This window comes from Molothrus ater, chromosome 6 (assembly GCF_012460135.2).
Source record: "Molothrus ater isolate BHLD 08-10-18 breed brown headed cowbird chromosome 6, BPBGC_Mater_1.1, whole genome shotgun sequence".
Taxonomy (NCBI): Eukaryota; Metazoa; Chordata; class Aves; order Passeriformes; family Icteridae; genus Molothrus; species Molothrus ater.
In genome coordinates, this window is record NC_050483.2 from 31,863,658 (window position 1) to 31,891,169 (window position 27,512).

General features: G+C 35.0%; 1 protein-coding gene across 1 annotated transcript in view; it reads right to left on the minus strand.

Annotated features, from left to right (window-relative positions):
* Nucleotides 1–1,843: 1,843 nt before the first annotated feature.
* Nucleotides 1,844–27,512, minus strand: part of SPRED1 (sprouty related EVH1 domain containing 1) — a 57,367-nt gene continuing 31,698 nt past the window's right edge. Inside the window, exons 2-6 of the mRNA XM_036383437.2 lie at nt 25,457–25,631; nt 17,445–17,613; nt 16,111–16,160; nt 7,999–8,157; nt 1,844–3,613 (exon numbers count right to left, since the gene is read on the minus strand). Of these exons, the coding sequence (XP_036239330.1) occupies nt 2,954–3,613; nt 7,999–8,157; nt 16,111–16,160; nt 17,445–17,613; nt 25,457–25,631 (1,213 nt within the window). The 3' untranslated portion in view covers nt 1,844–2,953. The remainder of the gene's footprint in view (nt 3,614–7,998; nt 8,158–16,110; nt 16,161–17,444; nt 17,614–25,456; nt 25,632–27,512) is intronic.

Sequence of the window (27,512 nt, forward strand, 5' to 3'; positions counted from 1 at the left end):
CCCTTAACGTCCCCCTTTCAAAGGGGAAACAATTTTCACGGTAACCGAGGCTTTCAACGAGCGAGGGACTTAATATTCAGTGACGGTTTCCAAAGGCTCGGGTCCCCTCCAAGCAGCACAAAGCTCTGCTACTACATGCCTGACAAAGTACAGCTCGGATGTTAAGGGCAAGCATTATGGATCGGGGAAGAAATTTCTCTATTTCCAAATGCCCAAGAAAGTATTTCAGAAGAGATAGAATGAATGTTACGTGCCACCAAAACCAGAAGATGTATGGATGCAACAAGCTGTTCCGGAATGGATTTCCGGAATGTCTGCCTTCCACTGCTCATCTCCTAAAGGTAACAGTGGGCGAGATCCCTAGCACCAGAGAAGAAGTACATGTGCATGCTACTAAAACCAATCCTTATGCAACCTCCGATCTCTGCATTTGTTTGGTCTCTCAAACCAGGCAAGCTGGCTGACACTTGCTGCACAACAGGAACAAGCAAGCATGGGCCCATTCAGTAACCAGTTTTAGATGATACAAGTCTTCAAAGTGAAAAGCAAAAGGTGAAAACATTTTAGCAGCAAAGTGGTTAAATGCAAGGTGAAAATATTAATGCACACATTTAGTAAAAATATTAAAGTATATGTGTCATATAAAATACAGTACAGGACCAGGAGTTTCACTATGTCGTATAGTGCTCAGAGGGAATTGCTAAAACTAATTTCTTTCTGAAGTATATATACAGTGTGATTATATAGCATTTTCTTATACAGCCAGCAAGTTCTTTTCTTAGGTTGTTCATACCTCTCCACCTTCAATTAGGAACTTAGCACTTACAAATATTAATTTTCTCTCATTCACTAGAAAAAATCACCATTTTTTAATGAAAGTTGTTTTTAAAGTTAACAGTCTATTCTAGGCAACCAAGTTTAGCTGAAAATGTGTGAAGCATGAAAACCAACCAGAGTAGCAGCTTTCAAATACATAAACAGTAAAAACCCAAAAACCATGACTGCTGCTACTGTGTCATATTCTTGGACTTCAGCCATCCAATCAACTCTTAATACAAAACTAGAAGCTCTTCCTTAACTTCTATAGTTATCAAGATATTTGTCATCTTTTTCAATGTGAAATAATACTTTGAGATGATCTATGTACACAAGGTGTTCAAGTCAAGCTGTAATATAAATATAAATGTTTTCTTTTAAAAAGTATTTTACAGACAGTTATATACATTTGCTCATTTTACTTCTGGGCTACAAAGGAAAATTAAGGGGCCAGATACATGCAGAAAAAAAATTACACAAAATATATTGAAGAAATGCATGAAAGTGAGAAAAGTAATGCATTTTTAAAATGAAATTATTTGGTTCTGTGCTTAAGAACAAGGGTATACTAAAGACAATCTGTCCCACTCCAGCCAAGATGTCAAACAGGCATGTTTGCTAATGAATTATGACTGTTTTTCAGTGTTTTACATGTTTTTAATAAGAAGTAAATGATTCTTATTTTATAACACAGCACAACATGTAATGCTTTTAAAAATTTCTGTGGGTTAATTGATTAATTCTTACCTGAAAGTTAGACTTACTAAGTACAAAACCATAAGAAATACCATACACAATATACCAGCACTCATACACATACATACACACGCACTCTCCAGCCTCCCTCCCCAGCCCTGCCTTCAAATTTCCCTAATTAAGAAGTTCACTCAGTTTTGCCTGGACCGTAATTTATTTCTCAAGCTAAGTCTTTTGTTGTTCTTTTTGAAAAAAAAACACACAAGTACTTTTGTTCTTGCCCATTCAAATTAGAAAAAGTTGTGGTTCAAAATAATGAAAACAATTTCACTTTTGTTATTAATCTTTTGTTTTAATCATAGTACTTGATAAACAGCTGAACAGGATCCTAGTTTAACAGAAGGATAAACAAGAACACTGGTGACAATTTGTTACAACTGCCTTAATGTACCTTTTGCTTAATGAACATTTGAATATGCAAGAAAGTATTTTTGGAGGACACCCCAAAAGAAAACAACTTGCTGGTTGAACAACAGAAACAACGACCTTTTTGCTATTATGTTGAAATCAAAGTCATTTATATATAAAAATAAATGTTATGTTCTAACAAGAACATTTTAGACAATTACATCTGTGCTTAACAAAAAAAAAATATTGGTCACTCAAGACTAGAATAATTAATATTTTAAAAGTTTTTAGATTATCAGAATGCATGGATACAACTCAACACAAACTGTAGCTGAAGGGAACCAGGACTGAAAATATCAATTTGTCCATCTGGAATAAAAATGCAACTAAATTAACTATTTAAAATACTACCATGGAATGTGACAGTAGATATGGTCCATACCTACTATATCAGAGGGAAGGAAAGTTTAACAAGTAATAATTCGTACCTTACACATTTAGTTAAATATAAACATTTGTTATTTATACATAAAGTTGCTTCCAAAAAACTATTAATAAGTGATTTAGTTGCACTTAAAATCAGTTTCATTTCTCATTTGCTGAGTATTAACTTTTCTTAATCTTAAATCAACTGTCACTAGTGCACTTTTAGTTAAAATTTCCCCTCAGATAAGTTTTAATCCTTTTAAAAGAGCCCCCTCACCTAAACCATGAATGTACAAAGTGGCAAAAGTTAATCCCTTTTAGTATAATCATAGTTTATATACTCATTTTATAGCCAATAATAAGAACAGGCTTTCCTTCGCAAAATCTCCTTCAACTTGCAACAAATGCCACGCGCTCAAAGCAAATAGTTAGGCGTGGCCAGCACTTGTAAAATGCTAAGGTCTGACAAGTCTCGTTGCTTCCTCCACATCAAGCATCTCTTACGTGAAAGAAGATTCCCTTCAGCTTGCCAAAAAGCTTCCACAAATCCAAGTTAGATGCTTCCTGGAAACAAAGATTTTTCAGCTCTGTTTGGCACAAGACTGATTCATCCCGCAGCTTTATGCTTTCCTCCACAGCACCCACACACCTCACCACAGTGATGGCATGCTCTCAAGGGGAGGTAGCAGCACATACATGGAGCAATGAACGAGAGTGCCACCAGTGCTAACCAGCGTAAGCAGAACTTGTCATCACTAGTGTCACACGAGCAAGGATCAGAGAAATCTCCTTCAGAGTCTGACATGCAGTGATACAGCATGCTCTCTGCACAAAGCATGCAACTAACTTGGTAGATACATCTTTTAATAGGATCTGGCGCATCTTGACATTTTCCTCTGCCATTATCTTCATGATTAAACCTTTCCTGGCAGTATATACAGCGGGAACGCTCACCATCCTCTTTTCTTCTTTTTGAGTTTTTAAATTTTGATGAGGAAGGCTGAGTTTTAAATACCACAGAACTCTTTGAGTCTTTTAGGGAATTCGACTTAGTTCCATCTCCACATGGGTATAAATAGTCAGATTTTTTACTGTCTGATTTAGAAAATGGTATATTTGAGTCCGCATCATCCCTCTCCAGGTCATTCTTCCACATGTCAGGATGCCTGTAGTCTGCATAACGACGTATCAAAATGTCACGAGGGTTTATTCTGACAATTTCATCTTCGTCCTGAAAACTAACGTGTCTGATTGACTTCAGTGGGACCTGAAAAGTAAGGCAAAGTAAGAGAAGTTTACTATGGTGAAGTCCCAAATTTATGTCCACCTAAAATGTTAACTTAGATTAGAAAACTAAAAAACCCAAACTTTTTTCTTTTGCTGCCTGAGGATAAAAAAATCAGATTATTTTTTCACTACTAAAATTTACAAACATCCCCACAATAATGAGTCCTCTTTAGGGTATTAGGTCTATGAGCTTCAGTATTCTTTCCTGACTTTTTAGTCTCTCGTAAGAGCTTTGGGTATTTTGGTATCCACATAAAACTTGATGCTGCTCTGTGAATTATTCTCAAAATTAAAGTATTAACATCTTAAAATGGAAACAAATTCCACAGACTCATTATGCCTTATGTGCTGATTTCATGTGATGATCTGCTGCTTTAGGACTAACTCCCTGCTACATTCACTACTGTGTTATCCAGGAGAAGCTTTCCTTAATTCCTACTCTAAGTTTTCAAACTCTCTCCAATTCATAACAAGAGTACTGAATACTGGTAACTAATTATCAAGGCTCTGTTCTAGATAAGGATTTCGCAGTATGAAGAACATTCAGTATGACAATCAATCAACAGCGTCTTCTGAATGCATCTATCCTTAGATAATATACAGTACTTATATTGATTAGTTTAGGACACAGGCAGGCAAAGACCCAAGTACTTCTTAAATTCCCAGTTTATAATGAACTGACCAATATTTAAGACCTTATACTTCAAAAGGCAATTAATAAGGAATGTGCTAAATACATACAAAACCATCAGAGAAATAAGGTGAGAGTTCTTGTTTATTCTGCCTTACAATAAAAGGGTGTGGGAACATGAAAAAGTTGACAAAGATGACAAAATTCAGAGAATCATCCAAACTGAAATACTGCAGGCCTTAGATATCTAAGTGTAAGTGGTAAGGGTCTCAGTATGCCTCAGTATTTCTACCTTACAGGCAGACAATTATTTTCCTACACTGTAGGGCTATTATAATCAGAGCCAGATGCCTTTTTTCTCTGTCTAGTGCACAGCCTGTAAACCATTTCTCAGAAAAGACAAAATACCCTTCCCCTCTCTAACCTATTAGTCTTACAAATTCTTCCAGAATCATGAATTACTTGGGAATAATCTTTGGCATCAGTAGTGTTGCTTTGAGAGGGTTTATCTTATTAGTACTCAAATTAATGAGAATTAATGTGTCACCATTCCATAGTCAAGTACAACAATTGAACTGCATGTTCCTAATTTGTTGCAGTGTGTGAAACTACTGAAGATGATGTTTTAGGGTAAAACACTTCTATGTCACTTTGCATGCATCTATACTCCAACTGTGCTGAAGTCTGCATGTCCTGATTTTGGGGTAGGAGACAGAGAAGGGAAAAGGGAAGGCAGCTGGAAAAGAGGAAGGAAGAGCTTCTTAAAATATGCTATCTTCTGATTATGTAAGAATATCTGTAGCCTGCTGTAACCATCACTTCCCTGCTCAACAATCCTTGTGTGATGAGTACAGAACTGTAATTAGAGACGCTTTGCCCTGGGACTTTCAACTGGAGTATGCTAACAAGAACAATTTTTTTTTCTTGGCTCCAAGCCACATAGTTGAACTTCCACAAGGTTTCAAGGATACAGGGAGAAGAAAGGTTATACCCTATTCAGCTAACATTGCTCCTCTTCCATACTTCCCCAGGCTCCTTTACAAGCAGTTAGGCTTCCCCTTTGCTTATAAAAGCAGACTGCTTCTCAGGCCTATTCTGTTTTCAAACAAGAGGAAGAATCTATTATTTAGCAAAAATAACTAAATATGGCTAATGGGTTTATTTCAAAATTTTACAGCATAAATTTATTTAAGAAAAAAAGCCATAAAAGTTATTAAATTCCATATGCTACAGGCATAAAGGATCCTTACCCTGCTGTCCACATAGAATATTATGCATGCGCTTAAGACAGCAAATAAAACCCATTCTTTAGAAGAAAAAAACCCTGAAACCTCAATACAAAAATGCCCCCTCAACTTCCCATTGCCCAGACAGCTAATAGCCATTAAAGATCACTACAAACACTAACAATGGTAGAATCTGACCTCTCCTTAGCCTTTGAAGGCTTTTTATTTGTTTGAGCAGAACACACCACATACATAGAACTAATTTATTTTTTTCAAGTCTTGAGTCCAACACCTAAAAATGCTTAACTGGCATGTTACAAATAAGGCACCACTACATTCTTTAAGGCACTGATATTAAGAAATATTTTTGGAGCAGAACATACTGAAAAATAAGCAAACTGAAGAAATGCTGGAAAGAGCTTACTCATTGGGTATTAAATGGGACCTATGTGAATGCATGAAGTACATGAAAACTTTTGAACAATTCACAATCCAAATTTACATAGGTACAAATATCAGCAAAATTTAATGAGAATAATGCACTTAGTCCTCTAAACAGTCAAAACTAAAACTCAGTACAAATGTTGAAGGAGGAAGGGAGGAAGAATGTTACAGCAAACTGAAATTTCACAGAGAATCTGATTCTGAACATGATTGGCCAACTGGAAATCAGGCAGAAAATTTTTGTTGGTGCAACTGAACCCACAAGTATCACACCTTTATTGAAAGTGTGCACCTTTACACAAGGCACAGTCACTTCCTTGGTACTGTAGCCTTTGCTGCTTCTCCTCAAAGAATTACACCTGATGTTGCTCATCTTGCAGCTTCTCAGTATGAAGACACCAGCAGCTGCCTACATCATTGCAAAGTACTAAGTTTAACACACATCCTTGCATCAGAAGCTGGAAAGCTGAAGGACTAGAGTAGTTTTTACTAACAGTCAAAATATTACAGTTAAATCCAAATTGTCATTAATTAGTCTTTAGTTGGAGCATGTACTTATTGAGCTATTCAACTTATGAGCACGCTCTTAAGTAAGAGTGTTCAAACTTATTTACACAAAATTGAAATAAACCCACAAATTAGCTCAATATCTGTAGTGCCACCTGGTCACATGCATGGCGTTTAGCAGAGCCAGTGCAGTGTATGCACATACAGAATGTGAAGTTTTGGTGACCTGCCTATGTTCCAAATGTGTGTACCACAAGACCATGCAGAAAGCAGAGAGTGTCTGTTGCTGGCAGGTGGTGCTACAACAGGAGAAGAATATTTAAAAGAATATCTACTTAAATTTTCATGGAATCTCCCGTAACTTCACTTTTCAAGAACTGAACTCTAACATTGTCATTTGAAAGAAATTTCTGTTTAATTTCTATCAGACAGACACAGATTAATCAGTTTAACACAATCTAAATTATTTCTTTCTCAGTAGTCAATTTTATACATGCTTTTAAAATATACAGGCATTTCAGGCTGCTGCACTTTTCTTTACAATGCAAGGAAGACTACCAGGACACATATCACTGAGTACTGTAGCCATTAGCTGCAATAACCTCATCAACAATCCATTCCATTCTAAAAAACATTTACAATTCTCTTTGAAAGTAAACGGGACGAGAGAAAAACATGTGCCTTAACAGAAACAAAAGGTAAACATGAACCTTAACAGAAACAAAAATATGAGGTGATGTACATGAAGAGATAATTGGAGTAGATCAACGATTAAAGATAAAAAATTAATAATTTCAAGCTTCTTAGTTCTCCAGATAAGTCTGCTTGCTTCTTTTGGCCAATAAAGTAGATTAAAAGTAGCTGATCTAAGACTTAAGTACCATCCTATTTTTCTCTGCAAAAATAACTAAAGGTACTAAAAAGCTTTATTACAAGCAGCAGAATTATTTTTTATAAGTCTTCAGAACTACCTGAACTTGCATTCTGCTTTGACATCTGTTATTCAGCATATTCTAAAAGCTTTCTATGTCTTTGGCTCTAGACATAAGACCATTAAATTAATTGTAATCCAACTTACTAAGACTACTTCCACAGTCTACAAAAACTGTCAGTTCTTTTAGCTTTAGAAAAAAAGAAAAATGTATAGTGATATATAGCTGTACCGATGGCTGAATACTTTTCAATATTTCTAAGCAAAACAGTATGGTAATACATGTAACTAAGATTGAGCTAATGTCCAATTAACATTTTCTGAAAAAACTGAACAGCTTTTTAAGGCTGCAGATACTGAAATCTGCAATACAAAAACAGACTTCAAAGAAATTAAATATTTATTCGTGTAGTCTGGTGCACTACAACGATAGGTAAATACCTTCACGAAACCTGACCTCTGTCATAATAATGCTATAATATTTCAGCTGCAAAGTTTATATTGAACATTTCAAGAAGTTGAAAGCACATGGACTTGGAACGCAGTGATTTCTTGTCAGAAACTACATACTGTGCCATTAATACAGCAAGCAAAGTAAGGATTGCTCCTTTTATAGGTATACTTACCTGGTTAGGTTGGCTAGGAAAACAGGCTCTCCTGGTGTTGAAATCCTCAAATGTTGAAGGCCGTAAATTTGCACTGTTGTAAGTTTCACTGGTTACTACAGTTTCATGTTGAAAAAGGTGATCTTTTATTAGTGAACCTGATGTATTTTCTTGAGCAGTCTAGAACACATAAGAACTTCCATGAAATGATTTTTGCATTTATATAAAAACAACACCAAACCCAACCAGTTCATACATAGATGCGTTAATATTTCATATAATGTGTTAGAGGTATCTATAAACACTAGTATTCTTAAATGCACATTTTTTAAAGCATTTAGAAAAGTAGGCAAGTATTTTCTTTATTTTGAATCAGCCTTCGTAAATACAGAATTTCTCTGCATGTAGACAGTACACAACTTGGGCACTAGAGATACATGCCACTGAAATACAGTTACAAAATCAGACTTCTTTAAGGAAATAGAGATTAACCTGTCTCTGAGATGTTTTCTCTAACTACCCATGAAGCTGCCAGTATTTACAAAAGCACAATTGGAGGAAAAAAAAATCTGAGACTATTTTATAAGTCAAAAGCTAGTCAGATCTTTTAATAAATTAAAAGCAAAATCAGCTGGAAGAAAAAAAATAACCTATACTGGCTCAATTAAAATATCTAATTGCAGCAAGTGTGCATTAGACATGAATGACAGTCATTTTGCAATTAAAGTTGTATCAGGCAACTCGATACAAAAGTGAGACTATGAAGCAATACATGATGAGATAGCTGCAGGACCTGTGCTATTCAAAAGAAGGAAGAGGAAGTATGTTTGGGTGGAATACTGGCTTGTAAGATGATCCAGTTTCTGAAATGAATTGAAAAATGAACAGTTCTCATTCTTGAAGCTTGACTGACTGGGACATACTTAGGATACAGCACAGCGTTTTGATACAAATTCCATTGAGCTGCCAAAAATATACTGTATGTTTTGTTTGCATTGAGGGATGCTGTAAAGTTAACTGGCTGTCATCATGGATAGCACTGAGAAAATTCTGGCATCATCCAGCTTCCAGCAATGGGAATGTTTCAGCTTTATTATAGGGATTTGTATGTATCAAGAAAACATTTAGAGGAAAAGAATAAGAATACTACAGAAAAATACTGAGGCAGAGGCAAACCTAAAGTTTTGGCAGGTTAAATATTGACCCAGAATAATTAGTTTTCAATTATCAAAGTACTTAAGGAACTTACTCTAGGATTACATTAGTACCTCACATACATAAAAGCCTAATGTATCAAGTTTTAAGAGATCTAGATAGTTTGAAGTAGCTGGTCTGTAGCTGATTTTGTAGGAGATAGAAAATCATCACATCACTAAATTTATATATACTGTTTCAGAAGCCCCATGTGGGGAAACATTACATTTAGTAATTAATTCATGATCAGCGTAATTAATACTACAGAGCATACATGCCAAGAAAGACAAAAGTTCACTCAATCAGGGTAAAGTTCCCCTGAAAAATTTTGAAGGCAGGCAAAACACCAAAAAGAAGTACTATTGGCAGATCCTTAAGCATGACACCACCACAAAGTAATTGACCCTGTTATTGTCAAAATTAAATTTTCTGGTCAAACATTGTTGGAAAACTAGTATAAAAGAAGTACTGGAATAACTAAAAAGAATTGGACTTCATATATGTATACTTATTTTAAGAGCAAGAGCATCAAATATTAGCGCAATAGCAAACATCTTCATAGCAGGAGGTACTCCTGCAGATACATTGCCCAATGACATAAAAAGCTTCCAAAACAGTGGCTCAAACTACAGAAGAGCTGTATTCAAAATGAGGAACAACCATTTTTGGTGTGAGCAATGTTTAAAATTACTACAAGCGTTTAGGCTAAGACCAGAAGCCATTTTACAGAAACCACAGTGATAAGCATCCCCTTTCCCCTTCCCCTGGCTACTATAAACTTGAGTGGTCTAGGAAGAAGGGAGCAAGCTGCAAAAACTTCTACTCCTTCTTCCCAGGGAAAAAATATATATACTACTCACAAGCCTGTTTTTATCTCAGTGAGATTTGCAGCAGCCTGCATTATTTCCTGTCCCTGCAGGTGATTCACACCTTTCTTCTTTAAAAATAAACTATCTACACTATAGAGCAGAAAGGACACATGCACATGCTCACACAGGCAGACACAAGTACTTCCCTTGGCAGTCAAGGAGGGCTCCATCTAATGAAGGACACAGGCACGGATCACCTCTGACTGTGCTAACTAGCTGTGCCAGATGATGCACGAAATCCAAACCTTAACCTTAAAGCAAACCTTCATGCCCTATACACAGCAATTTTCAAAGAATGCTTTTAGAAAATTCCAACACAGATACCACAATTCAAACTAATTGACTTCAAGAACAAATTTCAGGGTGGCAACAGACAGAGAAAAGCATGTGACCTTTTGTAAGGCAAGAACTCGCCAAACAGCATTTCTGAAAGCACAACGCTCAGCTTACCATCCTATACCCTACAGGTGAGTGGACACAGACTAACTTTTGGTATTAAAATAAAAAGCAATCATGTCAGTCCTTTAGCCAATAAATATTCACTATGCTGAATTACAGAAATGCAAGATGAACATGGTGAACTCTCTGCTTTTAATTAAACTGCAGTTTTAATACAGTCAAACCACGCTTATTAGTATCAAAAAGCTTTTCCTTGGACAACTTCCTGCTCCAATGTGATGTTTTACTACAAGGTCATAAACATCTGAAAACCCACATTCATAATGGAAACACTGACAATCTGAAGTAGGAAGCCCTAGAAACAAAAATGGTATTGTGTTGAAAATGCATTTAAGTAAGAAGCAAACATATAAAGTTTTCCACAAGAACATATACAGAACAAATATACAGAGTATCACACACTAACACAGATGCACACATTCTCCCTTTCTACTGTCCAAAGCAATTACACCGCCCACATTCAATATTCTTTAACCACAGCCTGCAAAGTACAGTACTGGCATAGGTTATTCAGTATCATCTGTAAAGCAACCTACGCCAGTTTTTAATGCACAACGGAAATCTGGTTTGCTCCCAGCTGCTGGTATAATAATTACTGTCCTATGGTTGCTAAGAGATACTCTGAATTTTTTTTCCAAGACTACTAAAACATTTCTGTGCGCACAAGCAAAAGGATGCTGGGTAAAGCAATAAAATGACTCCAGCTGTAGCTCTCCAGCAGAATTCAAAGCCAGATGACAGCTGTAGAGAAAATGAAAACCAGACTGAGCTTCTCTTGTTCTTCAAATTTTCTCTCCTTACTTCTCCCAGTTTGCCAGAGTTAAGTCTGGGAGAGAATTCAACATTGTTCTGCAAACATTGTTAAAAATGTTCTCCTCTAAGTAAGTTTAATGATTACACAGAAGGATGGATGAGAGACCACATTTCTGCTGCATCCCAGTTCTTGCATTTCCTTCCCATGAGGCCCAAAAATCTGCTGTTTGATGCTAACAACATGAGAAACTTTTTAATGCTTTTTCCTTAATTTTTCAATTCAGAATAAATTATACAGGTTTCAAAAACATCTGAATGACTTCCTTCTGCTTTGGCTATTTCTGAGACTGATGGAGCAATATTTTTGGCAAAGAAACTCTATTATTTTCAGGTATGTGTTTCTGATATAGGCTGAAATATCACCTAGGTTACTCTAAATATTTCATACAGTTTAAACTAAAAAATAAGATATTTGACATGTCTCTTTCTTCAAAGGCTTTTCCACCTGAATATATAGAGAACTCTACATATAAAGAAGCTGCTAAGAATACTGGTGAGGGAAAAAAAAAATCCTCCTGTTTTTTATATACAACTCCAACAAAAAAAGCTTAATAAACCAAAATGGTTTAGCACAATATATTAATGGATTTATTTGAAATTGATAATGATAATTGATAATTGATAATTGATATTAATTAGTATTACTTTTAGTTCTAAGAACTGGACCTAAGCAATTTATTATGTGCACTACATATTTCTAATCTTTAGTGTTTTACCATGTAGTATTGTCTTATCCATAAAACAATACAGTGCATCAGGGTAAATATCACATTTCCTTAAAAGTCATAATGTTATTTTTATAACATAAAACTTCTGCAAACATTTTGTTAGAGACAAAATAAATTGAGTGGTCCTTGAAGGCCCTTATGAAGAGGTCACAAAATAGTGTATTTACTGAGCAGCATATGAACAATTAATGTCTTCCCTGCCTGCACCAAAACCACTTAAGATGCATGTAAGTTTCAGGCCTTTCCCCCTTACTATTAACAAAAAGTCCAGTGTACTTACTTCTGAAAGAACAAGCCAAACTTTTAATTTTCTGCTTACAATTTATCAGTCTACAGTTTTCTTCTGCCCGTAGTAAGAAACTCAAAAGCATAAGTGATCCAATTCTTATTACTTCAAACTGTTAAAATGTGTTGGTAGCCTATGAATAACACCAATATGGCTGAATCAACAAAAACTGAAAGAAATTAAAGCTCAACTACTCTATTTTTCAGTTCACAAAAGCAAGACTTATGCATTACAGGATCCAAAACCCCTACAAAAATAATTTTAAATGTATGAACTCTAGATTTCATTTAGATTTACTTCTAAGGAAAAAAAATATATTTTTGGTTTTTTTTTTCAGACAAGCTAGGTGAATTTTAGAGCAATAAGTTTATATTTGGTAGAGGAAAATAACTGGAGCCAATATTTTAACAAACAAGCAACCTGACTTACACAAGCTGCTCCTACATTCAAAATGCAAGGATTTATACCAAAACCATCTAAACTTTCTAACAGAACAAATTCCCAATGTGTATTTCCTGTATAAGTACATCTACTTTTCCAGGTCCCATTTACCAGCATTATAGGAAGTCAGATAGCTCTGCCTTAACTCATTGGTGTATTTCTGTTGAAAATTAATCTGGTAAGACTAGGGCTTATTTAATGATATGAACAATTTGCATTGAATAAGTTAAATAAACAACCAAAAATAATTGCAGTAATTTAAGCAACCATGAAAACCCTTAAGTGATCATATTCTTTTAATACTAGGATTTTAACATTATTTGGAAACAACAAAGAGGTTAAAGAAACTATAAGGAAGCTATGTCTTAAAATGATAAATTTGATCTTCAGCAAAAGGAATGCTTTCTCCAGGAGATTTTATTTACAAAATGTAAATTAAAAAATCAGACATTTAGTGAGCCTAGGTGTAACATAGCAAGCCAATTGCTAGCCTAGAAGGCACAAGACGAGTTCAGTTTTTGGATTTACATTTAAGATATGCACATACAACTTTTGGACAATCACTATTTCTGCTAACTACTTCTATAAAATGTGGTAATACTTATTACAAGGAAGCACTGAGATTTCACACTGAGACGATAATTTTTGATCTTCTTTGGATCATTTTATTTGCTCTCTGTAGCACCAAATATAACCAGCCAGTAAAATAACTTATGAAACATATTTAGCTTTCTTCATCATCTAATCATCTTCATTAAAAAAAAAGCAAACAACAAAACCAAGCCACTATTAATGAAATTTATATACAAACCAAATACTATATTTATAATTCAAATGTACATTAAATATTGGATTCCTGCTGTGTAAGATGACTAGAACAGTATGGGAAAAACTACTCTTTAATATTCTATCCACACTCCAAAACGCCCTTGCACAGATATACTCCGAAACACACTCAAAAATAGTAATGGAGACTTAGGAAAACAGCTTATAAAATGAACAGGTCAACAAAAAAATCATTAAGCCTTTTAAACAACATAGAAATGGCAAAAAGTGGGGGGACAAGTCAACATAACTCTTCAAATACTCAATACATTCTCTTTAAAGAATGATGGTCTTACACATCATTGATAATGATAATTGATAATTGATATGAATTAGTATTTAAAGGAGTTAAAGGACCCTGGGGTATCCACTTTCACTTATCAGAGTATCAATCTTGGAAGGGGAAGGATTTAATAATTTGAAAGAAAATGTGGACTATTTGGTATTTCAAAGGTGTTCTTGGAGACAAGACCCGATGCCTGTAACTAAAATGGTGTAGCTTTTCTGCACTCATAAGCCTGCAATTGCAGCTTCGTTACTGATACATAAACCCAGTTTAGATGAAGCATAGCTCAACCAGGGTGGATTCAGTTTTGTCTGCATTTCTCCTTTTTTCCTTCCTTCTGATAAATGCTAGTATCAGTATCACTTATTTTACTTTGCTGTGCAGAGATATGGTAAGACATATTGACTAGCTTTTTTGTTTTTAGAAAACAGGACATCTATCCACAGCACAAATCCACAGTTAAATAATATCAACTGTGATGAAGTCTTTAAGTATGTTTTCCTGTCTAGAATGCAAAAGATAGTTTGGCCAGTGGTTTGTACCACACAAGATTGGTGTGTGAGTACTTATACATGTAAAATCTGGTTTACAGACATTTAAAAAAATATACATTTATTTTTTAAAATGGAATATAAAGTAAACCTATATTTACATATGTCAATAGGTGGTGTATTGATATTCACATGTATAGAATAGATGCTGTAAATACACTTTTCTCCACTTTCCCAATAACAAATTTGTAACTATAATGAATTTCAGATATTTTCCTCAATTTTGGCATCCTTATATAGAAATGTAATAACTGGGCAGCAAAATCAGAAGTAATTGGTTTGTTCTAATCTCATTAGGCCTGTAGAAATGGTTCAATTATTAATCCTTGCAACAAAGCATGTTTAAGCAAGTCTTTTAAGAGCTGATTAAGGACTGCATTAACTTTGGCGCATATTTTCTTCACCCTGTAAAAATATAATCTCTTTTTAAAATCTGAAATATCTAATATTCGTAGCAATTTTACTTTCAAGTGCCTTAAAATAAAGCACTGCAAGTAAAGAACAACAGGTGGTTATGCAGCCAACACTTACACAAAGTAATACATTTCTTCTGCCATAAAATAAAAAGATATCAGGAGACTTCTGTGTTGCCACTGCATTGCAGTATCCTTTCTAAATACTTGACTCTCAGTCTCCTATCATATCTTCAAAATCAGCTGCTAATTTTCTTGATTTTGTGTTCTAGAGGTTCTACACTGGATCTATTAGCAACACTAGCAGTTTTCTGAATAGTCACCAAGACCCCTGACTCAACTTGTTTCTTTGCCATCTTCATAATAATTTAAATTTCTGCACTCTGAAAACTGAATATATGTGTGAATGAAGACACAGCTTTCCCTTAAAACCATACATAAGAAGGGAAAAATGACAAGCATACATAGACACAAGTAGGACTTCCTCACTTATAATATAGTTATTCACTCTGCATGTGTATGCGTATCTATATCTAATCTATAGCTATATATCCATCCATAATGGTTTTTTATACTGGCTTTTTAATTACATGATTCTTGGATATTGCCAGGCAGTGCTATGCATCAGTGTTACCATACTTATGGTACATGATATGGTATGCTTATACAGTACTCTAGCTCTGAAGCATGGTTGGACATAAATTTTTATCTCTTAAGCCATTATGACCTACAGAAATTGAAGAGTGCAAAAAGAAGATCAATAAAAACTTGAATCTCAGTAAATGACTACTTTATTTTCAGTGTGTTTTTAAAAACTGAACTTCTGTCTTTGTTTGGACAAGATCCTCTCAACCATTGTCTCAGCATCTTTTCAACTCTAACCATTAGAAGTTAAAGAGTTTTATCACTGCAAAGGGAAATCAAGGAAACAAACAGGATGTATAAGTAGAAAGATTCTTCATGCCTCTACTTTGTTTCCCAGAAGAATATTTCTTATTTCAATAAGATCAAAGAGGACATATAACTTGAACACATACTGAACTTAAAAATTAAACTCAGGATATTTAATCATCCTATGGATTAAATAATAACTACTTTATTTAGGACAGATAATATTATAAGTCTTCTAGATAAGTCTTCTAGAACTTATTTCACTAAACTGAATTTTGCTATTGCTCTTATTTTGCTTATTCTCAGTAATGAGAGCAAAATCTCTTCAGTACATTTGTAAAATAAAAAATGCACTATTAATTTAAAAATTTACTCACTTGAAAGCAGTCTTCTGCCACTTCAACATCATTTTGGGAGGGTGGATAACCTTCATATAAAGAAAAAAAAGTAGACAAAGTTATTTTCTTCATATTTACCACTTACTGCTTCCAGTTATCCACATCATCTCTCAACATCCAGTAATGATTATATAAATATTGTTTACGGTTTTAACCTATAGATCACTGCATTTCAAGTTGATTTAGTAAGCATCATTTATTTCTACACTGCATTTTCTATACTGAGTATTCCTAGCCACACTCCTCTCTCTTGTTCCCACCTTCCTTATAAAAGCATTTTCAAAGTGTCATCAGCAGTCAGAAGCAAGGGAGTATATTCCTTTTAATGTAGCATTTTGAAAACTAAAGGCAGACACATTTGGTTGGCATGAATGCACGCTGTTTCATTTTGCTATAAATCAGCAGAAATTGAAAGTGTGAGACCCTAAGAGAAAAAAATTACTCTCATGTTCTCTAAATATTTGTCTTGAAGGGATATGGATTGTACCAACAAATTTCCAAAGCAGTCATTAGAGTATGTCAAAAACATTTCCCTTCAGAAACATGCTCCCCCCTTCATTAGTAGGATAACACAAACAAAATCCCTAAAGTTACTTCTTACAAGCCTGAAAGAGATGTTCTTTCAATTCAATAGACACATGTTCTCTTCCCTCCCTGTCTCAATCCAGAAATACATTTATCATATTTTCAGCTTAGAATCCAGGCTTGACGATATCCTTCAGTTTGCTCACTGGTTTCCATTAAATCAGTGAAGCTCTGGAACTTCATTCCAGAGTGGGCCATATTGTTATCTGAGTAAATTCTTCTTCTGTTCCTAAAAAACCTGTCCTCAGAACCATGCTGAACACAGAACTACTACTAACTCAGCTGTTAGTAAAAAATAAAACTATTAACTGAAAGTATGTGTAGCTAAAAAGAGAACTCAATAGGTCACAAATTATTCAACTTCCCAGCTTATCCTACAAGAACACAGGAGTTGCAAAAAGCTTCTAAGATCCAAGTGAGAGAATATTACACTCCAGCTTCCTCCATTTCTTCATGTCTAAAAGAAAGAGGCAATGCTTTATTACGTAGGGATGTTTCAGGAAATTACCTAATTAGTGTTTGTGAAACAATTTAAGACACTTGAATGAATGGCACTTTAGAAATGCCAGAAGTACTATTTCAAAAACTATTAAAATCCCGATATATATAGTTTAATCCACATCCTGAAATACCATCAAGGAAAATGTTACACAAAGTGCTTTGACATCTTTTTTAGTAAAGACTCAATATTCTTCCACCCCACCAAGTCTTTCACCTGAAATATGTACCTTGAGAAATATCCTCTACTGCTCTCCGAATACCTCTATCAAATGCTCGTGCATCAGCAGGACTCTGAAATGTGAGGCCAAACTTTTTGTCATCAATCTTCCAGTGGTAAAAAGTAGGAGTAACTTTGTTGTAAACAAGGTCTTTCTTTAATGTGCATTCCAAGACCACCTTTCAGAAAGAAAACAGAAGGAAAAAATATCAATGATGAATATATAAAATTTGAGAACAAAAGGTAGTCTTTGTGAACTACATAAAACATACATCATAGAGGTCCCTTTTCAAATTTCTTCCTGCTACAAGGATGTAATTTTAACCTCATTTCCATTATGGCCTAATTATTCACTATCAATTGCTGTTAAATAGTACAGGTTGAAGACACTATTTGTATACTGAGTCAACATTCCTGTTCAAAAATCTCATACCCATAAAAGAATCTCATACCTGCAACAACCAGTACAGACTTGGTAGATGTTCAGCAAATGAAATAGGGCACATCCTCCCAAAAAGTATTATGTGTGCTGGTATCAAATTTTACTGTATCACTGAGATCTACAAAATTTTTTAGCACTAGACTAACTTCATGCTGCTTTCAGGCAGATTTTCAGATTTCTCTCAGAAAGGCTACTAGACGAGTGAAAGTAATATAAGAGAATTCTTTAAAAAAATGAGATTAATAAAATCTTTATAAGTGTATTAGTGCCTGTGCCTAGACAAAAATACATCTGTGTATTGCATTAAAAAAAAGAAGTAACTGCAAATAATTAACAGAAATATTTGGCTACAAAATCATTAGAGGTATATATGTACATTCAGTTCTAAAGCAAAGTCACAGTCTTCACACTGAATCATAAAATGGTTTGCGTTGAAAGAAACCTCAAAGGGCGTCCAGTTCCAAGCCCCCTGACATGGGCAGGGACACCTTCCACTAGACCAGGTTGCTCACAGCTCCGTCCAAAATGGCCTTGAACACTCCCAGGAATGGAGCATTCACCACTTTTCTGTTCCAGTGCCTTACCACCCTCACAATAAAGAATTTTTTTCTAGTATCTAATTTAAATCCACCCTCTTTAAATTCAAAGCCATTCTGCCTTGTCACTATATTCTCTGTTAAATAATCCCTATCCAGCTTTTTTTGCAGGCTCTCTTCAGGTACTGGAAAGCCTTATCATTTCCCCTTTAAATAGACTGGTTTTAAAACTATATTTGCATTTTTATTTTACTGGTAAAAATTATTTTAAGCAGCATTGTTGCACTGAGTGTTTATTGATTAAAAAAAATCCAATGTGAACAAGAAAGTATGGAGGGAAATGCATTGATCTGCTCCCATTGCAGTATGATAAAGCTCCCAGTAAGATATATCTCTCTGTATTGGTATTTGATGATGGAGGCCTACACTGACTGAGAGATGAGGAATTTCAATATTCTATCATTTCATTGACGTACTGCTAGAATTTTTTCAATTTTCGTTTTGTTACATATGTGGCTTTTAAAAGAAAAAATAGGGAATTCCTCACAGAATATGGTAAAATTAGTTCAAGTTCAAACAACTGCAAAAACCCCTCAAACTTAAAAAAATATAAATATATATATATTTGGGTTATTCCTACATATTCTTTGCATTCCTCTTCTCCTTTCGTTGTCTAATTATTACACAGGCAAATAGTTTTTTTTCTCTTGCACTTCATTATTTATTCTCCCTACAACCCACCAGTAATCATCTCCTCTCAACTGTTACTGCCTTTTACCTCTGCCTCTAAAAGGATAATAATCTATCTGCACATATAAACTCCTTTAGCATTAATATAATTTTTTGTTTCTCCACTCAAATCTCCCTAAATGGTCAACAATACGTAGGTAAAAATGCTTACAAGAAAACATAAAAAGGAATCTGTTTGCTGTAGGTCTGTGGGAAAAATTGTTGCAGGAAGAAAAAAAGGATTATTCTGCAGTTCTAAGGTGCATCAAATAGTTGTTCTTTGTTCCTCTGGATGATTTTAAACATGCTTCCTCTTTCAAAGAGCAGTTAAAAAGGAAGGCTTCTCACACCACTGCCTTTTCTAGGTCTGAGAGCTCTTTAGGGGGAATCTCTAATACATTAACACCAACTATTTTGTCTGCCATGTCATCCAAAACATCAACAAAAAGTACTGCAAGCCTGATTTTATAGCATTACAATGATTTTCTGGTGCCCAAGGGATTAATCCAGATTACTTCATACTGAAAATTCATACCCAGTAAATGTTACCACTAGAGATTAAAACTGGACTAAAACTTCACTGAGTAGAAGTTAGGGTTTTCAAAGACACGCAAACCAAACTAGAAAATTCCCAAACCAACTCCCTCCAGCCCAAAAAGCAACACTCACCCCCTACTTCCAACCCTCACATATGATATAACAAGCTTTGATTAGCAAAACAAGTAAACATCCCATCCAACACTGTAATTGTTTTCAACTTGATTCAAGGAAACAACACATTTGGGGGAGTGACACTGATTTTTTCCCCATTTAAACCTGTATGAAAACAAACTGCTTAACACAGAAGATATAAGTGAAAAGGCATTGAAAAGGGAAAAATATGTTGCATTAAAATTAAGCAAAACTTGATTCCTGCCCTACCTGAGAGAAAGCTGAAAAGCTATGGGTCTCAATTAGCAGTGAGACACAAACTTATAAACATCCAGCACTTCGATATTATTTGTTGCACTCAGAAATACAAAAAAATGCAAAACAGATTAAAAAACATACCAACCATCCCCAGAAGCATTTTTCTTTCCCTGAAACACTTCTTTGCTTCACAACAATAGTGAATTTTTTAATTATAAAACTTAATTTTGCCAAAGGCTACCTTATGCTCAAGCATGTGAGCTATCATGAGGGCTAGGGAGGAAGTATCCTCATACACATTCTCCAAGGCCTGGAAATGGAAACCAAGCTTTTTCAATGCAGTTATATTTCAAAACTCCAATTATTTTTAGTGTGCTTTGCTATGGTTCAGAACTCTCCACATCATAGGTGAAGATCATATACTCTTCCACATTGTTATCCAAAATATGCACTCCCAAACCATTTTAGGTAGACCTTCCCCAAGATCTCCAGGGATAAGCACAGCAAAGGCCTGAAAAATTGTAAATAAAATGCCTACAGCTTAACTAAGCTGCATTTCCAAAAACATCCCATGGGCTTCTGTTCTGAAGGTTTTCTTCATTTGGAGATTTAGATATAAGCCTTCCATACCAATATGAAACATCTACCTTGGCACATAATGGAAAATGTTGCAGAATCATCAGACTCAAGACAGAAGAAAAACAGATCCACCTGACCAAAATTTAAATTCTCAGAGCATAAATACAGGGCCCTATTTATGTTCTATGTCTCCTGTTATTTAATTAAAAGCTCCTTTTAATATCTAGATGTCATTAAATGTAACAATAATGAATTCATTGCTACTCAAAAATACTTGTTAGCCTAATGTTTCTTTTCTCACCTCTAAAATCTAAATCTTTAAAGATAATAAAATCTATTTGGCTTATGTAGACAATATCAATCTCCAGAGTCAGAAATTTTCTACTTCAGCACTTAAAATCCAATTACTTTTAAACAGAAATAAAATGACATCGTTATTTAGAGCTTCTTTCAGAGAAAAAAAAAAAACAACAAACCAAAAAAAACCCCAAAACTTTTGCATTTGATACAAATTTCTATCTTGGTAACAGACCCAATAATTGAACTAATTGAACATTTTGAGATCCTGGATACTATTGTACTGTTTTCTAGCTGTAGTTTCAAAGCTTGCAAGAGCACATGTAAGATAGACAGCTTCACTGTTTCTCATTCCCAACCCAAATCTATAAACATGTAAGCACATCATTTTTCAATGCCTATTCTGCTTTACTCCTGGGAACAAGCAGCACGACCTGAGTGTATTCATGCTACAGAGTATACGAACCCGTACCACAGTAACCATTTGACAATTATTCCATGCATACTTTAGATTCAGTTCAAAAAAGAAGATGATGTACTGAGTTGTACTACAGTCCATCAGAATCAAACTTCCCTCAAACTTCAAACACAATTTAAAAAGTAAATATTTAAGTTTGTAAACAGGAGATTTTTAGAACAGAAAGGTATTTCTATTCAGTTTTAGCTTTGTGTCTCTTCCTTTACACAATTAGTTTTTATTCAAAGGAAAGATTTTAAACTTTGTTACTCCTGATTCATGATCTAAAAGATAGTAGTAATATTTTTTTTTCTCCTTTAATGAAAACCTGCATGGCAAAAGTCTGGAGAAGAAAATAAACCAGAGAAGTCTATGAAACTTTGCATTCAAGAAGGTAAAATTCACCAAAGCCTAAAAACTAGTAAGTTTGAGCCTAATATGTGCTTAGCTACTGAGATAGACGAGAGCTACAATAAACACATTGAAAGAGAGAACAGCAGATCTGACCAGGTTCTGAGGGAGTGCAATTGTTCCAAGCAGACTGGCTGGAGCCTAATCTAGGAAGGTGATTATAATAAAGGGGGGAAAGTGTAATTATGGGAAAAGTCTTCATGAAATACCCTTACATTCCAACACAAATCTAAACAACCTGTGCAAACTAGTGGGAACCATTCTCTCTCAAATTAATTCGATGGAGCCATCACTTTGATTTTCATCTCCGATAACTAGGATGCTTTCTGTGAATGCCACAAGATGTTTTAAATAGCTGTGTACTGCACAAAAATTATGGAAGTTTACATGTGGACTGAAGCTGATTCATAGAAGGGCTGACAGCAACCTGCCCCTCAGGTCTAAAAAGAAACAAGATGAGCCCTCTTCAACAAGGATCTTCAATATTTTGATGTTCATTTCAGAGTATTTAATTTATACAGCTGACTTACAGACTGAGATCTATTGTTATAACTAAATGCCTTCATAGCCTATAAAATACATGGAAAGATCTAGAACACTGAAATGGAACTGCAATTAGTGTGAGAAGCAGCAACTAAAGCTAATTCCTCTTCAGTATAACCATTTAATAGGCATCTGGAAGATACCTCCAGCAAACACCTCATCTATGGATTTCAAACTGGTTTAGAGAAAATTTCACCTTTCACAATCTGACACATTGTTTAAACAGTTATACTGGCATTATGATTCCCATTTATCTTAGGTAAAAGCTATAGATCTGAACTCCATTTACTTTCTAACCTAAGATATTTCAAAACCTATGCTTCTCCATGTCAAAGAAAAGTGTTCCAAGTTCCACACTCTAGGTTTTCAGGTTAAGGGAATTTCTGCACCTTTTCTGGAAGCTAAGCCAGTTCACAAAAGAAGAGACTTATTGGCTAGAGAAAATCAAGATATAATCTTGATTAGAAAGGTATTTTAGCAACATGTAATGTGACTTTAGAGAATGTGGGGAAGATGATTTATAAAAATTACTTTCTCTTTTAATCCACAGAAGTATTTTCAGAAACAGCTGTGTGTACCTTGCAAAAGCTTCAGTGAAATGGAAACCATGGTCCAAAGTGACTTGTAGATATTACAGTAGATTATTAATTAAACATTCCTGAAGACACATGTACTCAAAGTCTGAATAACTGAAATGTTAGAAACTGTTTAGGAAGCTTTTAAAAAAAAATTGTAACGCTCTTTTCAAATACAATGGCAGAGCAACCAACTAAACAGCATACTACTAACTTCAAAGATTATTCAGCCATTGAGATTTACCAAGGGCATTCTAAAATGAGACTAAAGGGAAGTTGGTGCACAGGAACAGTAGATTCAGCATAACACTTCCACAACATCTGAACATTATCAAAATATTTGGTGTCAACTCAATAGCAAATACAGTGGCTTCCACTTTTACTTTACTTTAAAATAAAAATTAAAATATATAATTATTATGAAATATAATAATCACCTGTCAATTCTATTTGGACTAAAACCCCACTTGTTTGACTTCATTAAAGAAAAGGTTAAAATTTGTGCTTGAACAGTGAATCCACAGGAATATCCTAAGAATGAATGTAAAACCATTAACTATATTGAAAGCATAATGATCAGAACAGTTTTAGAATCAGTGATGTGTCCCACAGAATTTCTTGTTCAGTGCCTGCTATCTTCTGCCCTTCTAAATAAGCGTCATGACCTAATTTTGTCATCACATTTCTTGGTGTAGGATCTTGTCCCTTCTGTGCCAAGTGGGGTCTTGCTGCATTCCATAGAACTTGGTCGTTAATTCATTACACATTAGCTGTTGCTTATAATTGCATTAATTCATATAAATACATGAATACACAGTGACTTTCATTCAGTTATCAATTAATTACTGGTTCTCTAGCATTCTTCTCCACACCCTAAATTTACATTTGTTAGTTCCCTGAGTTTTATTCAATATGCACAGGAGAGATGTGCATCCTAGCTGCACTTCTTCCACCTTTTATCCCGTGTTTTGGAGAGGCTGACTTCCAACAGCAACTTCCCATAACTACAGCAAGATTACAATCTTGTTAGGTCACATTTGGGGGGCCTAAGTACAAGGAAGACAGATAGACACAGGATGGGACACACACACCAAAAAGCCAAAAACAAAACAAACTGTTCAAGACAAAAAATGTTTGGAAAAAATATTCATGCTAACATGAGCTTGATTTTAGACAGGAAGAGGAGGAGAAACATTTAAAATCTTCTACCAGAAGTGGAAACAAAACAAGTCTTGCTGAGGGGAAATGGGAGAGAGGACACTGCAAACAGATCAGGACACTGATGACCGGACAGTTTTATATGCATGCAGGCAAGACATTAAACCAGTCTCTACTTTGGAGCATTTTATTATTCTTAAGGTAAGCTGTGAATATTCCAAGTATTAAGAAAAAATTATCAAGTATCTCTAAATGCAATTAAGCTTCTCAAAAAGAGCCTCGACAAGACTAAAAAAAGTTCTAAAGGGAACTACTGCAAAGTGAGGAAGGAACTGCAGGTGCACGTAGCTGTGCGGGAACACAGGGTACTCTGCTAATTGCGCTACGCCCCACTGAAACAACTGAGTCAGCAGAATTTCTATTTACATGCTCTCTTCCTACAATAGTCACAGTCAAGGCAGAAAACTCAGCAGTCCTGCCTCAGGGAAGAAACTGGTGTGCTTGAGGAAGGGTCAGCAGTACAGTATAGGAAGTAATTCTATCTTTTAAGCTTACAGAGGAGTCAACATTCATTTGCCGAAAATAATAAATTCTTGAAAAAAGTCATTAAGATGGAGCTTTTGTGCATTCTCTACTTCTCTTTGTTTCCACAGTAAAACACAGCCCCATTCAGAAATCTGTTTGCCATGCAAGTAACCAAGCAATCCTTAGTAAGCCCATTTTGTCTTCCTTAGGTCTGCATGTAGAAATGGCTGAGATCCTGCACCTGGATCTCACCAGTTTTCCTTTTGTAAGGCTGATCTTCGTGATGCCTCTTAAGAGACATTTATTACTGGCATTTTATGTAAGGTAGCTCATGAATTACTACTGTCTGTGTATTCATCGAGCCAGGTCAATTCTCAGACCTGTCAGCTTCATGCTGTCTTCCAATACAAAGTTGTTCTCATGTAAAATGGCTTCTTTTTGTCATAGCCATATTCCACAGCTAACCAAATCACTACTGAGCAATTCCACCAGGTTTCGTGTTCTTAATAAAGTTTTCATTTCCAACACTCCTAAATGCAGTATCACTGGTATAGGAACACAATTTAACGCTAATCTTTCTTTGGAAGAAAAATTAATAGCAAAATTTTTCCCAATATGGATGGAAAGTTCCAAAAAAAAAATCAATGCGCTTGATTCTAGAAAAGCACAATCAAAACCAAATACCTGGCTCTTTTGCTACACAATCACAGATATAGAGAAGTTCAGCAGCAGCATTAGACTGAGACTACAAATTTACTTTGTAGTTTATAGGCAATAATAAGCAAGCATCTATACCTATGTCCCGTATAGTTTTAGTATCATCTATTTTAGTATCTCTATTAAATAGATAAAAATTGTTACCGTTTTATCCCTGAGTCGTTCTCCATGGATAAGAAAATCAGCACAGCTATTCTCTTCCTGGGGAATGACTTTGAAGACTGTGACACAGCTTAGTCCACCCCCTCCAAGTGGTAACCATCCACCACTTGAGTCATCCCGGGTCATCACCACAGCTCGCACTCGTGCATAACTATTACTGAAAGAGAAGCAAAAGAAGACATTAGTTTTCCATAAACAAAGTCTAGTAAAACCTAAGCCAAGTTAAAAACAAAATAAAACCAACAAACCCACAACCAAGATCACAATAATTAGCACTGTCTTTCCACAAACATCACCTAGAAGAAAACAATTTAAGACCACCCTCTAAAAAATGTTCCTTTATATTTTTGTGCCTTTATTAGGACTTCTCAGAGGTCAAGGTTTTTTGCAAAGAGGCTTAACCAGAGAACATAATTGACAAATCAAAACTCATATTCTTCCAAAAACTTTATACTCAATGATCTAGCTAGAGGGCAGGAAAGAGAAAATGAATCAACTCGTGATTTATTTTAGACTAATCATGAAGCCAGTCAGCCACCATGAAATTGCACAGAAAAAAGAATAAGAAAACAGAAAGAGGTCAGCCCTTCTGTCACTGAAATCCAAACAAGAACAGGCTTCTAGCCAGAAACCCTGCTTCCCTTCATCCATCCCTCCTCCCCATGCATATAACTTGTTCTTTGCAAGGGTAGGTCAAGATACACATGGTGGGGTTTGAAAACAGAACCAGTTACAACTACTTAAGATCCACATTTGCAATGTCTACTTGCTGCTTCTCTCCTATATTTGTATTGTGTGTAAAATTACTTTAATTTTACAATCTAACATTTTTCCATCATTTAGTATTTTTATAAAATAAACAAATTATTACCATGTCATTACTTAAAAGCCAAACTCCAGAGTACTGGAAAAAGAGGTTTTGGTCACTTCCCTCTTTCTCTGCTCTTAGTTTTTTCTTTTAAATTAAATGAAAGCTTTTAGTTTTGGTTATGAATTTGCCACTATATCACTTGGAAAACTCCATGGTTTGCAAGGATAAGAGGCTACATTTGAAGGACAGTTTACTGGATGAATGTAGCAGTTGATGATTGAACATTTCAATACCTTAAAATAAGGTGTTATCTTTTTGCAACATATTCCTGATTGAGGGTTTAAGTATTTATGCCACTTAGCACCAGTGATGTCAAACTTAAGGGCTGAAGAAGAAATATTAGAAGAGATTCAAGTTGTTCCTTCTATATTTGAGATAAAATTATTAATGAAGCTGTTGCACTTTTAAAAGATCACTGCTGTATTTCCAACATCCCCCTGAAAATCCCAAAAATAACAAAGGTAGGCTTTTTTGCATAATTAATATATTACATTCTCACACACATGTATGATTCATAAATATGATTCACTTGTGTGCATATATATACACACACACAAACACACACATATATATATATAAGAATTTTGCTGCAAGCATGTAAAGCCTAAGTATATAACGGTTTGTAAAATGGAAAATTTTATAAGACTATAAATTTTTAGCTTGTGGGCAGCTGTATTTAGTTTGCTGCCTCTGAGCACAGCCCCCTCCTCTCTCTAAATCTCATAGTTAAAATGATGTTCAGTAAATGTTGCTCACCATTTCTTTACCAACATCTTTTAGTAAAATACTCAAACAGAGCTGAGAAATATAATAAAGAAAAATCCAATCCTTCCTGGTATGCATCTATCACAATTTCAATATCTGCAAACACAACTGGCTACATCTCAATGCTGAATAATATTCCTGAAAGTTGAATCATTTATTCACTGGTCTCTATCACTGTGTTTCACTCAGAGCTAAGGTCAGACTGCAGTCGTGCACTTCATACACAGGTAGTCTCATCCCATTCCTCTCAGAGGAGCCTCTTCTAACAGAAACTGAGGACACCAGGACTCTCCTCTAAACCAGTAAGAAATAGGATGTAACAATTGGTTAAGCCGAAAAACTGTCTTTGTATTCTCAATTTAAGTGAACTACAAATTTAGCTTTTAAGTTTTTCACTCTATA